Raw genomic sequence first — 16,144 nt, forward strand, 5'->3', positions numbered from 1 at the left:
CAGGAGGCGTGGCTACCGGGAGCGAGCCCGCCCCGCCCTGCACGTCCTACGCTTAGGCCCGCCCACACCCGCCACCAGCCAATGAAGGCGCGCACGCGCGGTAGGCCGAGATGGCGCTATGTCACGTTTGACCAATCGCGGGCGGCGCGGCCCTCGAGGTGACGCCAAGAGAGGCGCTAGGGCGATTTTACGTTGTGGGGGGTGGGGCTGTGGGGGATGGAGCTCGCCACTCGGTGGGCGGTTCCGAAGACTTGGACCCGCTCCGGAGGAGGTGGGGCTGGTTGGGGCTGTGCTCTGGGTACCACGGTGAGTTTACGTGACGCAGCGCCGGCCGCTGGTGTCCTACCCCGAGAGAGGCGGAGTTGGTTCCGAGGAATCCCTGCCGGGACTCTCCCGCCGGATGTTGGAATGTTTCTATTCATTGCTTGAGCTTTAATTGAGCACTTACTACGTAACGCCAAGGGGTCACGTGGAGATGAATCGGATACAATCATTGTCTCGTGCCTAGTGTCTGTCAGCGGTAGAAAATGCTACTGGTGTGTGGAGGACGTGACTTTTGAGCGGAAGCTGGAAGAACGAGTAGGCAGGCATTTGCCAGAAGCCAGGAGGAGGAAATGCCAGGTGTTCCCTTACGTAACCCAAAGTTGTCAGGCAGCTGTGCACTTTGTTTCTGTGCTCAGGCTAAAGACACTGATGAGCCTAGGCCCTAGTCTCTCACGGTCAAAAATGTGAGGATTGTATGAGGGTGTTTTGTTCAGGGTAAATTATGCTCAGAGATTGAGATTGTTTTTTTCCAGATACGTAACACAGGTTCACTGTGGGAATTATAATTTATCATAGCAATATTTCACAAGCCAGTAGCATATAAGATGTTTCTTAATAAGCTGATAAATAACACTACAAACCAATGATAGATTACACTATTGTTCCAGGCAAAGGGGAGATGAAAGAAATAGCTTGTAAATTTAGTGAGGTATAACTTTTCTACAAGTTAGTTCTCCACAGAGTCAGTCCTTCCAACTAAAAGCTGAGTATCAGCTGCCAGGTTAGGTCCCTAATTGCTGGGGCACATAGCTAGCAGATATTTGCACCGGTGTTGGCAGGCAAAATAGGCTGCGCCTAAAGTTATTCTTCCAGGGACCTGTACAGGGTATGTACCACTGTCTAAGAGGAGTGACCTCACTAAGACAGGAACAGATGTCCCTTCTCTTCCTGATGCGGCTACGTGATTTAATGCTACTGCCGCTGCCAACCAAGGGCAGCCTGATCACAGCCGAAGTGTCTCAAGATCTTTGGAGAGCTAGGTAGTGAGATCAGCGAAGAGTAGCTTTGCCCAGACCCCACACACTCAATAAGTCCTCATAAATTTTTGGTATTTAAAGTTTAAATGTCTATCACGTTTGGAGTATCTGAGTGGCCCAGTGTAATCATGAGGGTCCTTATAAGTGGAAGAAGATGCTGGAAAGCTTGACAGGGTGGGAGTCCAAAGAGGGACCCTGAACCTGGAGCTCAGGTGACCAGGTTCTTGCCTTAAGCCAAGAGAAAGAATTCAAGAATCAACAAACAGCAAGCAAGAAAGCACAAGTTTTATTAAAGTGAAAGTACACCTTTAAGAGAAAAGTGCGGGCAACCCGGAGAGTCTGGCTTTTTTGTTGTTGTTGTGAGTAGGATGTGTCAAAGCTATCCAGCCTGCCTCCTGATCTTGGCTTATCTTCCAGGCCACCTGGAGGAGAGGAGGTGACCTTGGGGAATTTAAACATGAATTGTGTCCAAGACAATTCTAAAGAGCAAAACAAGAGTCTGAGTGGTAGATGGCTTTTATTATAAAATATCGAAACCTCCCTAATATGCACTGAGACCTAAGACCAGTACCTTTATTCACTCTATTGCTTATACCTGGACTGCCTACTGTAAACACTATGGCTTATGTACAAATCTTTTCTGCTATTTGGAGCACAGTTGAATTGTCACTCCTTCCACCAAGTCTCCTTTGATACTCACGAAATCACGTAATAGTTTATTCATACATTTTTGTCCCAGTCTCTGACTATACACTTACGGTTGAGTCTTATCATCCCACTGGTCCCTGTGTTTCTTGAGAGAAAGATCTCTGTCTGATAAATCACAATCACCTATAGCTCCTATCTCAATGCCTTGCACTTAATTATCTTCCATACAAATGTATGTAATGAATGAATGATGACAACAATGTAGTAGGAAGACCAGGTGACTAGAATCTGGAGACCTAAATTCTGGCTGCCACTAACCAGCTTTGTGTCCTTGGACATGTCAAAAGCCAGTCACCCTCTGGGGAGGAGATGGCATGTCTTCATGAAATCTAAACTTCCTTGCAATCCCATACTAGACACTTTGCTGAGTTTAAGGAAGTATGGCAACTGTTATCATTTTTCACCCCAAATATTACATTTTATCTGCTAATAAAATAATTATGTGTCCGAACACTTTCATGGACATTGTATGACCTTGTTTTTAAAAATAACAAAACTGAAACTTAAAGTAATTAAGTGGCTGTGCCAAATCACAGCTTAGAAGTGATGAAATCCAAAGTTAAATTCCTGGTCTCCAAATCCTGTGTTCTCCAATCTTCTTAATTATCAATAATCGCTTTAGTTTGTCTCCATCATGAAACCAAAATTTGGTTCTTTCCCCAACAACATTCCTCACTGGTATCAACGAATTTAGTTGTTTGAAATATAGGTCAAATTTAAAAGGGCTCAAGAAAATTTTGTGTGTGGAAAGTAATTTTCCTGAAGATAACTCTTCAATCAACTGCTTGTTATCTGTGAGTTTCCATATTGCTAAAATTATAGAAGGCCTAAGCCACTGACTCTTCCATATCACCAGGATGATTATTTCTTGATTACCTTGTACTTGAGATTATTATAAGATTTTTTTCTTATTAAGTAGGCAATTGGTTAATCTTTGAAAATGACTTTCTTCATGTCTACAGTCAGATCCACTTCCGAATTTGGGGCAAAAAGAGCATTTGTGCTACCTTGCATAGGACAAACTCTGAATTTCTGTACGTTCTGAACTGAACTTAAATGCTACATAACCATCTCTTAAGGATGTTTGAATCTTGGCATGGCTCCACTTATTCAAAAACAAAAATTGGTCCTGAGGCAAAGGCAATGAAATGGAACACAAAAACAGTCGCTTACCTATAAAAAGTAATAAACTGTAGAGCAGCGGTCCCCAGCTTGGCACCAGAGACAGTGCTCCTATGAGAATCTGATGCCTACTGATTTGAGGTGGAGCTGAGGTGGTGATGCTAGCGCTGGGGAGCGGCTGCAAATCCAGATGAGCTTCGCTTGCTTGCCAGCCACTCACCTTCTGCTGTGCAGCCTGGTTCTAAACAGGTGGCAGACTAGTGGAGGTCTTCAGCCCAAGAGTCAGGGACCCCTGCTATAGAGTATGACCAGGAGAAATACTTCCTAATCATGATAACAGCTAACACATGGTACAGACAGCATTCTAAATGCTTTTCTTTTTATATTAGCTTCCCTCACCACCCCCCCCATAACTCAGGATGAAACTGTTGCTATTTTTAGCCCAGTCTTTACAGCTAAGGAAGCTAATGTACAGAGAAGTGCTCACAGCCACTAATTAGCACAGCTTGAATCTAAGCCTAGGGAATCTGGCTCAGGAATCTAGGCATGTTTAACTAGAATGTGGTTTTTTTCTCCCCAAAGATCTAGTCACTTTAAAACAAACAAAAGGCACATTTGAACTTTTCATTCTGTTACTTAAACACCTCCATTGTCTCTGGTAATCTAATTGGCAGGCCAGGCCTAGACATGGGCCTTACCAAGTGCCATTCTCAGTGCAAGAAAAAGCTTTGCCCTCCCTTCAACTATCCAATTCTTTAAGACCCAGATTATCCCTTTCTCTTCAGGTTTTCTTAACTCCACCACTTTGTCAAAGCAGTCACCAACTTGCATTATAATTATCAACTTACAAGAGAGTCAACTTTTCAAGAGAGTCAACTCCTTAAGGCAAGGACCATGTCTTATTCACAGATTGTATACTCTACACTTGGTATGCGGCAAGCATTTTTCAATGTATTGAGTATGACCTTTTCTTTCTTCATTTTATACCCCCTCTGCCCTCTTTTGGGTACCAAACTGAGCAACTCCTTTTTCACTAATAATTTTTATTTGTAACACATTAGAAACATGTTAGATCACCACCCTCAAAACTTTCTTGCTCACTTTGTCCAAAAAAGACTTTTCATGGCAGTCACTTAGTTGTTCTACAGCCCCTCAGTACTTACACAATCTTTTGCCATTTCCCGATTGCAAGTGATGGAGCCAATTACATTAATTTGGAATTTTGTTTTCATTTTCTTTTTCTCTTTGGCTACTGCTCATAAAGCCACAATTAGAATATATGTCAGTGCAATTCAGTGTGATAAATGTGTGTCAGGTGTGTGCCACGTGTCACACACTGTGCTGGTGTTAGCAGTAAAGCAGTAAATAGAGCAGACACAGTCTTTGTCATTCAGGAGTTTAGAGTTTAATGGAGAAGACAGAACCAAATAGGTAATTAAAGATGTCACATAGGTCCAAAAAAGAACAGATATATGTTGCTTTGGAGGGTAAGATAGAAACTAATCAGGGTCAAGGAAGGCCTACCTTGGAAGTTACTTAGAAGCTGAGATTTGAAGAATCAGTAGGAGTAACCAGGTATAACCTCTCTCAGCGGCAATGACGACACCTTACATTTCTTTTCCCCTTTCCCACTGTGTGCGTGTGTGTTTTTTCCCCTCAGTAAAACACTAATGCCTGCAGTTGACAATACAAGTTTTATACTGGATTGTTGATGGCAGCAGGATGAGAAAGATGAAGATTCTATTCTTCTGAGCAATCTAACTTGCCATCTTCATAAGCCTCCATTCTTTTTCCTCCATATCAATTTTAGAAACAAAGAGAAACTCATCCATTTGCCAAACCTGAATTTACCTTACTCTCCTAGCTCTGGAGTGCATTCCATTTTCTGAATCAGGTAGCAGTAGGCATTGAACTAACCTAGCCAACCCTTTTCTCAATCATTCTTCCTCTTAGTACTTCCAGGTTTTGGGTCTTATATCACTTCCATAGTTTTGAGAACAGGTTCTTGTGTGACATTTACTGGAATTGAGCCCAGGGCTGCACAAGAGAAAGTCCCAGTACTTAAAATGATTCACCCCAAAGTAACTCTTAGTTAAGAAGAAAAAAGGAAAGAAAGAAAGAGAGAAGGAGGGAAGGAAGGAAGGAAGGAAGGAAAGAATAGAAAGAAATGAAGAAAGAAGGAGGAAAGAAAGAAAAGAAAGAGGAAGAAAGAAAAAAGAGAAAAGAAAGAAAAGAAAAACGAGAAGGAAGGAAAGAAGGAAGCCTTGACCTTGAATTATGTTCTCCCCAACCCCCTCCAAAGGGTGTTTTAAAAAATTAGTTTATTAGGGTAATTTAAATTGATAAATATTTCTGGAAAGTGATTAGATAATATGCATTTCAAATTTTTATGAACTTTGACTCAATAATCTCATTTCTAGGAATTCACTCTATGGAAATAATTAGAGATGAGGTATACATTAAGATTTGTATACCAACACAGAGCAAAAAAGCAAAACCAAACAATTACAGCCACGATACCAAAACAAAACAACAACCCAAATTGACCTGTTCACAGTAGTGTTATTTTTAACAATGAATAACTAGAAACAATATGAATTTAATTATTCAACATGAGAATAATTAAATCTTTATGGTACATCAGTCAATGCAATATTATAAAGCCATTAAAAACCTCATAATAATTTAAACAAGGAAAATGACAAATGATGTAAGATTAGGAAAAAAGACAATAATATATATATATAATATAGAGAGATGCAATAGATTAGAAAAGAAGTTATTGAGAAAGTATCTAGAACTTTAATGGTGAGTCATCGGGAGAAAATGATTATAGATCATTTTTATTTTGATCTTTATACTTTTACATATTTTCTACTTTATATATCTTTGTATATTTTAGCAAATGTTACTTTAGTGATTAGAAAGTAAGCTATTCTAAGGGGAAAAATCTTTCACCTGTGTTTGTCAGTCTAATCAACTGGTATTTTCTTTAATCTGGCCATTTGACTTAGTATGGCTTCCACTTCATCCCTCATTGTGTCAAATCCTGGGGTATTGACTGATTTCACCAGTCAAGCAATATTAAACCAGAAACCTGTCTGTCTTAGTACCCACAAGCTACCTCTACTTGTAAGCGGCTATATACCCATGATGTCGTGATTGCCAGGCATCCTGTTGTCATCTGTATCTTTTATAACCAAGCATTTGCATCATCCATATTCTTGACTTCATTCCTACTTCACTAGGAGGGAGGAAGAGGGTAGAAAATAAAAGGTAGAAAAAAGACAAAGTTTGGGTTAGAATATGGACAAGGCAGAAGAAGTTAAGGCCAGAGAGAGGTCAAAGAACAAACGTGAAAGAGATCAGGGAGTGAACAGGATAATTTTCCAACAGAAAAGGCAGCAGCTGCCCAAATATCTGCCATATTATAATAATGATGTGCTGTGTTATTAGCCTCACATTCCTAGTCATGCCCCTTCAGGTTCATGGGATAAACAATAACAAAAGGATTGCACCATTTCAGTGGTCCCTCAGGATACCTGGGTCTCTGAGGCTACCTCATAGATGATCCAAAGACCCATGATGGTCTACAGCCACTTTAGTAAGGTAATAAGAACTAACATTGAGTGATTACTAGGTACCAGCATTGCTAAGCACATTATCTCAGTGATCCTTACGACAAACCTATGAGCTAGATGTTTTGTTTTTTTTTTATTTTAGAAACCTAGAAATAATCATTTCAAGAAATGATTAAACAATTCTGTGTCTAGAGCCTTTTCTTGGTAACCTTATGAGTAAATGAGAGTGGACAGGGAAGGAAAACAGTATTTCCTTAACACCTACGATGTGCCAGGTACCTCATCTCATTCACTGCTTACCAAATCTTACAAGGTAAGTACAGAGTACAAAGCTAGTAAGTGATGGAAACATAAATTTGAAACAGGTTTTGAATGTCTTAAACAGTCTGAATCAAAAACAAAAAACAAAAAACCCCAGGGTCTTACCTTCATAGGATTCTGAACAATTGAGATGTTTTAAGGGTCCAGTAGGGTTACTGTGAGGATAGACCCAGCCTCCTAGGGCAGTCATTTTCACTTCCAAGCCAGTCCAGCCTCTGTGGACTGGACAAGTAATGGTGTTAAAGGGACCTAGGGGGATGCTGTGACTATACAGCCTAATCCAGTAGACTTTATCCATTGGCAAATACCCCTCAACCAAGACCAAAAAATACTTCCCATTTGAGGCTTTGTGTCACGCTTTGGGATTACAAAAATGGAATCCATTCTCTATACTCAAGGAGTTGACAGTCTAGTAGGAACGCATGTCCTGGAAGGGCACGTACTCTTGGACATTAGCATAAAACATAAGCACGTGACACCCATTCAGTATCGGGTACCACTGTGTGCAAAGCAATGTGTCGAACTTCATATTTGTATTACACAGTACAAACCTAACCCACTTTAATCTATAGTTATCTCTAGCTCCTTGCATTACCAAATTACTACATTTGAAGGAGAGTTCAGCGTAATAAGTATAGTTTGAGAGTTGGCAAAAATAGTCATCTGAAAAGCGGCCTTTCCCTACTACTACTCTAACTTAATTTGCCCCTCCCACTGTCATTTGACCTCTGTTAAACACGTTAGGAATCAGGTGAATTTTGTTGAATGAATGCTATACTGCTTGAAAGGAATTGCGTAAACTCAAATACAGAATAAAGAAGCAATGACAGTTATGTCATTATCATGATTTCAGAAAGTGAGAGACTGGCGATGAATATCTTTGATTAATGTCTAAGGGGCAATAGTCACAGCGCCAGGCTCCACTACCTCTCACCATCAATGAGGAAACTCTACAGCACTAAGAAGGCCCATTTGGTAGATCCAACCTGGATGACCTGGAATGATGGGAGTAAATCTTTACTCCAGTTACTATAATAAAAACTTATGGTAGGCTATACAGCAGTTTGGGAGTGGGTTCCCTAATACATTTATGACTACATGTGTTAACGTGGATTTCCTCATTCCACTGTCGGGAAAAAAATATAAGCCCCTTCTTTGAGTATGAAAAAAGAATACAGGAATCTTCTCTTTAATTAAGAAGAAACAAACAAATCACTTGCAAATAAGAATTTTTTATTTCAGGTGCTGTATCCTTTGTGCTGGCAAGAAAAATAGACAATACCGAGTATTTACTTCTTGGGGAACTAAATGAAGAACCTTCTTGCTGAATAATGAAACTGAGGCAAAGGCATCAAATATGATTAAATTCGACTGTTATGGTCTCCACCGTAAGTGACAAATCTTTCTTCTGTTTTCCTAATTCTTAATTCAAAGAGACAAGATTCTTGCCAAAACTAACGAAGCCTATTGTCACCCATTTAAAATGTCAACATCTATATTCCTATAGACATCAAGGTTTGTGAATTAGGTTTTACATAATTGTGGGAAGTCATAAAACATAGTATAGGTGATGACAGGACATCAATTGTGCCTGTTAATTTCTTCAGACGCAGATTAACTTAAATTGAACTTGCTATTCTGTTCTTACCTGACTTAAACTGAATCTTTTCTTTCATGAACAACAAAAAATTCAATAAGCTGAATCCAATATATTTTAAGCACTGTGTTAGATGCATTGCAAACAATTAATTACTTAATCTTTACAGTACTCCTGCAAAATGGGTGTTATCTCCACTTTACAGATGAGGTTCAGAGCAATTACTTGCCACCCATCATGTGATCGATGATTTTTCTATCTCCGCAACAGCTACTACCTTGCAACTGAATTTCAGCCTCAATAGCAAATGCCCAAATTTAATTATCAAACAATCAAACTCTTATCTGGTAAAAAAACAAAAAACAAAAAACAAAAAACAAAAAAACATAAAAACTTGGCCTCAGATATTATAGTTTAAGATGATTTGAGCAATTCTATATAACATACAAAGGGAAAAAGATGCTTAGGCGGGGGGCAGGGGGGAGGGTCACATAAAAGCCAATAATGCCCAACAATGTTCTCCCCCTTTTTGAAAGCAGAAAATCACCCCAAATATTTCTTAAATACTTTCACTAGCTTTTGCGTCTTCATTTTTCAATCCTGTACCAAAAGGTGTAATTGCCTCACCAGTATCAGGTGCACCACAGTCGTGAAAGAAGAAATAATCCCCATGCAATTCCGAAACCCATGAGCTATAGCCCTTTGCAGTAGTTGTCATTGGCCCTCGCTGGCTCCACATTCTTAATCTGTGTCTCTATATATTCTTTATAAAATATATTCCAAATCCAAAAATGAGATGAAATCTTGGGCAACTGAGGAGCCTTGACCTTCCTACACATCTAGCAGGAAAAAATGAGGGTTAGGGGAATAGGAAATATCTTAATACTTTGTAAAGCATCATTACCATTGGACAGATGAGCAGAGAGGTTGGGGTCTCAGTTATCTGATCTGATACCACATAAGTCAAGAGGCAAAAGAAAACTGTTAAAACCGCATCTAAGGAATCTCGGTCTCCAATGGCAGACTGTCCCTGGACACTGGCTCAGATTCAGTGGGTTAATTATTTTTTAAAAAAACAGTTTTTAATATGACCAGGGATAATGGAATAGGAAAACTGAAGGATAAAAACTATTTGTCAAAATTTTTAAAACAGAATTCAAGTATCCCATCTCCTAATCTGGCTTTGGCCAAAAAAATGAGACCATATCGCTAGATAATCGAGATGGTTGAACATACATTAAAATATACAATCATTAGAACAGCCAGTCCCTAGATTTAGTGCCTTTTAACACATTTCTATCCTATACTGCAATCCCTCTTGGAGAGCAGAAATCCCAGACTGCATTTATAGGAAATATTATGAGTCAAATAGGAAATATCTGTGAGTCTGTCAAGAAAGATGATCTTAAAATACTTTTTATGATATCCAGTACAGCAGCCACCAGTCACATGTGGCAGATACTGAGCACATCGCAAGTGGCTAGTGTGACTAAAAAACTGGATTTTAAATTTCATTTACTCTTCATTAATATAAATTTTAATAGTCACATGTGGCTAGTGGCTATCGTATTGGACAGTGCATTTCTAGATACAAAAGTTAATGTTCAGCAATTAAAAATGAATTTAAAAAATGAATCTTTTCTTTATTAAGACCCAGCAAAAAGGCCAGGAAATCACGTGATTTGTTCAAAAAGAATCTTTTTTTCTGGGAAAATCCCTGAGGCCAGTAATGATTTATTGCTACCCCATTAGGCCAGAGAAAATAAGACAATTCAATGTCAATCTCAGAGTCAAGCTCTGCGGTGTCCTTTTATTTACTCCCATGATTACTCTTTATGTTTTCCTTTGAAGCTCATCTTATATTACTTTAAATCAAAAATAACTTTTCTCTATCCTTGGCAGTATCTCTCACTGGGCAGATTCAACAATCTAGGTCTTCCTATGCTCTAAACTGAGAGGTTGACTTTTTCTAAATGTTTTGACAGACAAACCACAGAAACATCGTAGCACAATGATCACAGAACACCTTAACTGTAATAGGCCAATAAGAAGAGAAAAAAAGAAACAGGCTTGGGGACTTAAGAGGATGATGAATTTGGAACTGAAAATGAGATAAGGGCCATATCCCCTGAACAGTTTTTCCAAGTCCATTCACGAGGAAAATCTTCAACTTCAGGAGACTCAAAAGACCTTTCTATGTGAATTTTCCGATGCTGACTGAGGTAGGCACTTCTGCTGAAGCATTTCTCACAGTCGGTACATTTGTAAGGTTTTTCTCCTATGTGGGTCCTCCGGTGCCTGATGAGGTTAAAGCTTTGACTGAAGCACTCACCACAGTCAGAACACTTATAAGGTTTCTCTCCTGTGTGCGTCCTTTGGTGAATCACCAGGGTGGAACTCTGACTAAACGTTTTCCAGCACTCAGAACATCTGTAAGGTTTTTCTCCGGTATGTGTCCTCTGATGTCTAATGAGATGAGAGCTGAGGCCAAAACTCTTTCCACATTCACAACATTTATATGGTTTCTCTCCTGGCTGGATTCTGCATTCTTCTATTATATTGCAGTTCTGATGCACACTTTCTCCATATCCAGAACTTTCATAGAGTTTTTCTCCTGTGTGTGTTTTCCGATGTGTAATGAGGTTTGAACTTCGACTGAAATTCTTCCCACATTCTGTACACCGATAGGGTTTTTCTCCTGTATGAATTCTCTGATGCTTTATTAGCGTCGAATTACAACCAAAGCTTTTGCCGCATTCAAGACATTTGTATGGCTTCTCGCCTGTGTGTGTCCGCTGGTGGCGAATTAGGCTGGAACTCTGACCAAAGCCCTTTCCACAATCAGGGCATTTATAAGGTTTTTCTCCAGTATGAGTCCTCTGATGTTCTATTAAAACGTAACTGTGGCTGAAGCATTTCGCACAGACAGGACATTCATATGGCTTTTCACCTGTGTGTGATCTGTGATGCTGAATAAGGTGAGAGCTGCTGCTGAAACTCTTACCACACTCAGGACATTTATAGGGTTTCTCTCCCGTGTGAGTCCTCTCATGGATAATAAGATGGGAGGTATTACTGAAGCTTTTCCCACATTCGCCACACTGGTACGGCTTCTCTCCTGTGTGTGTTCTCAGATGCTGAATCAAGTGAGAGCTGTTACTAAAGCATTTCCCACACTCAGAGCATTTATAAGGTTTTTCTCCTGAGTGGGTCCTCTGGTGAACACGCAAATGAGAACTATTATTGAAGCTTTTCCAACATTCAGAACATTTGTAGGGCTTGTCTCTGAAGGATGAATTCTGCTGGACAGAGGCATTGGCGTGTTCTCCTGGGTCCCATCCCCAGTGACTGGGCTTTTCTTCCTCTTTTTCTGTAGAATTTCCCTGATTCTCTGACTTGCCATTGTTCTCATAGATATCACACCAAATCTCATCCCCTTGGGACCAGGTCAGTAGCATTTCTTTTGAATCCTCACGTTTACAGTTTTGTGGGCCATCTCTTTTAAACCATTTTGAAGTTCTCTCTTTAAGTTTCTCTGCCTTAGGGTTACAGTGTTGAACCGTTTCCAAATTATTCTTCCCTTCATTTCCTGCAAGAATAAACAAATATTCTAAACATATTCCCTAATCTCCCAGGGGAAGGAAATTCTAAATTGCAGTGAGAGAGGGAATAACGAAGTAAAAACTCGAAAATTATTTCACATAAAAAAATTTTAAAGCTAGTTTTGTCTCTTTTACTCCATGTGTTTGTCAGAAACAGGTGAATTTTTTGTACCTAGCGACAATAATCAAGCACAGTTGACCCTTGAACAATACAGGGGTTAGAGGGGATTAGAGGCACCCCCCTCCCCACCCCACCCCACACACAGTCAAAATCCACATATAACTTTGATTCCCCTGAAACTTAACTACTAATAGCCACTGTTGACCAGAAGCCTTACCAAACATATATAAACAGTCAATTAACACAAATTTTATATGTTACAGGTATTATATAATGTAGTCTTCTAATAAAGCTAGAAAAAAGAAAATGTTATTAAGGAAATCATAAGGAAGAGAAAGCACATTTACATTATTTATTGAAAAAAAATCCACGTATAAGTGGACCTGCACAGTTCAAACCCATATTATGTTGTTCGAGGGTCAACTGTATTTGAACAGTTGTCAGCAGTTGCAAAGGAGGATATCAATTTAAAGATAAGTTCACTAACTTTGTTCTCGAAGACGTAAAAGAAAAAAGGGGATGTGAGTAGGGAAGAAACTGAAGAGTATGCCCCAGCATGCCATCTGAGGCAAAAACTAGACAATGCTTTAAAATCTGAACACATATAGAAATAATGACACCCACTATAAGAATAGTAGCTTGCATATGGTATCTCGTTAATTCTAAAAAATATGAGAGACAGATATTATCATTCCTTTTTTTCTTAAAGATGAGAAGACTGAGGCTGTAAGAGTTAATAAACTTGTAAGTTACGCAGCAGGGAATCAAATTAAAGTTTATCTCATTCTAATGCCCCATACTCTATAGTGTATCTTATAATGAATTTCCAAAGTGTTCAGATCATCTTCTTGATCCCTCACCTGTAAACGAACTTTTCAAACTCTCCCTCTCTAGAGTATCTGAGACCAACAGCTTTTTCTTTTGCTCCATCACAATGATCACAGCCAGGTTAGGGATCAGAAATCCTGTGGAAGGAAACAGGTCACGTTTGGAGGCATTTGTTAAAATGTATTCTTCCTTCCTTCCCAGCCACTGTAACATAATAATTATAGGTATAGAATGTTCTGTTAATACTGAAACTAAGAAACATAAGTCTTTAGAAGTCTTTGTAGAAAATCTTTTCTCACTGTTTAGAATTAAAGGTTAATCTGATTTACCTTTTCCAAGAAAATAATAAAAAAAGAAATTACATCTTCACATTAAAGGGTCAGGCTCAAAAATAGAGTAAATACTAATACTCACTGTCCACTAAGAGTTTAGAAACACTTTTAATTGAAAAAACAAAGTCGATTTTTGGAAAAAGCACCAACAATAACACTTCAAGGAATCAATATGTAAGTATAAGAAGCAGCTAAAGAGAAAGCACCCTGTTTAGCTTAGAAAGAATAACTTGGTTCTTGACAGAAGGATGAAACCTTTGAAGTCAATTTCAGAAGAAAGTGAGATTTATCTAACCAGTAATTAAGAAATTAGAATAAAATAAAGCTAGAATAATTATAAACAATAACCCCAAAATAAAAAGGGGGCTAACAAGGGACCTCTTCCTTGCCTCTAAATCTATCATAACCACACTATCCATAACAGCCTAAACTTTCTCTTTTGAAGCCAAAGACAATCACTGAGCTACTTTAAGGGACTGGGAAATGTGAGCTATCACTAGAAGGCAGTTACATGGGAAATTTGCACCCATTTCAGGATATAAAGAATGCATAACTGGGGAGAAACGAGAGCCTAAAAGGATTTACAAAGGCAAACATATGAAAAACAAAAAATGGTATAGTTATGATTTTCACCCTATTACTGCTTATTATGTGCCAGGCAGTGAACTAAATAATTTACACATATTGCCCATTTAATTCTCACAATAGCTCTCTGAGGTGTATGAACAATTACCAGCATCTTATAGATGAGCTCAAAAGACATTAAGAAACCTTCCCAAGGCCACACAATCTGAAAACGGTAGAGCAGGATATAGTCCCAAGCCTGTCTGGACAGTTTCGCACTGTCATCCCTCAGTAAACTAGAGCAGGAAGCAGAGCTGGGCATAACCCCAAATGTAAATGATCCTCAAAGGGGATCTTTATTTTGGAATATATTGACTGGATTTTTAGGAAACAGATTAACATCTTTAGGCCATATACCAAAGGGAGCTGGCATTCCCAAAGCACCCTCAAGAATTAGGGGTCTGTTATAAGAAAAGGTGAAACTAGTCTTAATTATAAATATCCCGTGTTTGAGTGGGAAAAACCGGGCACTTGAATAGAAAAAAAAAAGAAAGTTGTTTACGTGGAGTACGATGTTTTGCTTTCTGAGTTACATATTCCTGTCAAAGTCCTTAAATTAAAAGGAAGCTAGAGCCTGGGTAACAGATACCCATGCCAGCATTTTTCCTAAGAAACTATTCATTTTGGTAGTAGGGGAGCCCTCGGGGACACTGGCTCAGTCAAATGGCAGCAAACTCAAGGCCATGAATGGTATTAAAAGGCTGTCTTTAAGGCGTCACTCCACGAAAAGGCCAAGGTTCATTGTCAGAGTAGAGGACTAGGGTGGGGCCTGAATGCACTGCCTGCGCCTTAGCTGGTAGGAACCAGAGGCTGGGTGCCCTGAGGGATGAAGTTCCAGGAGACCAGATCGTGTCCAACTGACAAGATCATTTAGGCCTCTGCAGGCGAGGGATGGGTGAGGGGAGGGCGCAGTGGCCTGGCTAGAGGGAGAGGCTGGGCCCTTGACCCTCGCAGCAGCGGGACCCCGCTCCGGGACGGACACTGCAGCCCGGGCGGTGCAGTGCCACTCCTGCCTGCAGCCCTCTGCTCCCTTCCCCCCGAGAAAGAACTCACTGTTCCGGGGGCTACACACAAGGCACCCTGCCGCCCCAGCGGGCTCAGCTGTCTGGAAGGAAGGAGTCGCTGCTCTTTCTCACCCCACCAACCCAGGGTCCTAAACTCTCAAACCCAGTGGACAGAAACCGGAAGTCCCCTCTCTTCCCCGACAGGCTTTGCCGGAGACTGTCTAGCAAACAGTGATGTCACCTCTCGTTGATCTTAACCCGTAGAACCCCGGGTGGGATTTCCTTCCTTTGTGTGGATTTCCTTTCTTTGTGCTGTCATTCACCAACTGTGAGCCTCAGTCTTCACACTTGTCAGGAGCCTTGTAATAGGGGACTGATTAGAGCCTATACTTCTCCTTGACATCAGGGTATCATCAGATATTTATAACCATCATCATCAGAATCATAATCAAAATAAACCATGTATTTATTAAGCACCTATTGTTTCTGTTCCCACCGCTGTGAATATGGATATTTAGCTAGCTGTGAAGCGGTGGGGGTGCTAAGGCATCCATCCACATGTAAAACAAGTAGTTTACACTGCACCTTTATTACTAATATTTGGAGATACAATTAATCTCTCCCCTTTCTTACAGAGAAAGTGGAAGCCGATCTCTACAAGCCAAACACAAATCTGCTTAAGTCTGCACCCCTGACACTCTCTTCCTTCCCCTCTGTTACCACAGAGAACCACTGTCTTTCACATTTAAAACAAGCCCTTTACTAGTAGTCAGCTTTGCACATTTTTGGAATCCCTACACTATCACCTAACCTCTCAATTCTCCCAGGCCCATCCCAAAATACTGCTTCAGCTTTAAAAAAGTTTTGTGGTTTTTTTTTTCTCACAATGCTTTCATTTTATCACCTCCCACTCCACCTTTTAACCCATTTCTCCTGCAGCAAAAACAGTAAATCACTAAGATTACTAATGACCTCCATGTTGTTATCACAACTGGTATTTTTC

The 16,144-nt window shown here is 40.0% G+C and overlaps 1 protein-coding gene and 1 long non-coding RNA gene across 3 annotated transcripts; one reads left to right on the forward strand and one right to left on the reverse strand.

Annotated features, from left to right (window-relative positions):
- Positions 1–171: 171 nt before the first annotated feature.
- Positions 172–10,683, forward strand: LOC120595655 (uncharacterized). The gene is made up of 3 exons (XR_005650928.1): positions 172–306; positions 8,276–8,421; positions 10,616–10,683. It is a non-coding gene; the product is annotated as an uncharacterized LOC120595655 (long non-coding RNA).
- Positions 8,246–15,348, reverse strand: ZNF572 (zinc finger protein 572). 2 transcript variants are annotated; one of them, XM_039853916.1, is made up of 3 exons: positions 15,191–15,348; positions 13,214–13,318; positions 8,246–12,219 (listed from the first exon to the last, which is right to left on the reverse strand). In XM_039853916.1, exons 2-3 carry the CDS (start codon positions 13,281–13,283, stop codon positions 10,709–10,711), a joined length of 1,581 nt encoding a protein of 526 aa, XP_039709850.1. In that variant the 5' UTR covers positions 13,284–13,318; positions 15,191–15,348; the 3' UTR covers positions 8,246–10,708. The 2 variants fall into 2 exon arrangements, with proteins under 2 accessions (XP_039709850.1, XP_039709851.1); XM_039853917.1 differs by lacking the exon at positions 13,214–13,318 and having other exon boundaries at positions 15,191–15,332.
- Between the last annotated feature and the right edge of the window lie 796 nt (positions 15,349–16,144).

Source organism: Pteropus medius, unplaced genomic scaffold (genome assembly GCF_902729225.1).
Source record: "Pteropus medius unplaced genomic scaffold, Ma_sr-lr_union100, whole genome shotgun sequence".
Taxonomy (NCBI): domain Eukaryota; kingdom Metazoa; phylum Chordata; class Mammalia; order Chiroptera; family Pteropodidae; genus Pteropus; species Pteropus medius.

Excerpts from the sequence above, each read along its gene's own strand:
- ZNF572 (XM_039853916.1), bottom strand. The coding sequence starts at position 13,283 with ATGGAGCAAAAGAAAAAGCTGTTGGTCTCAGATACTCTAGAGAGGGAG. Across the intron at positions 12,220-13,213 it reads TTTGAAAAGTTCGTTTACAG|GAAATGAAGGGAAGAATAAT; the intron begins GTGAGGGATCAA and ends TTATTCTTGCAG.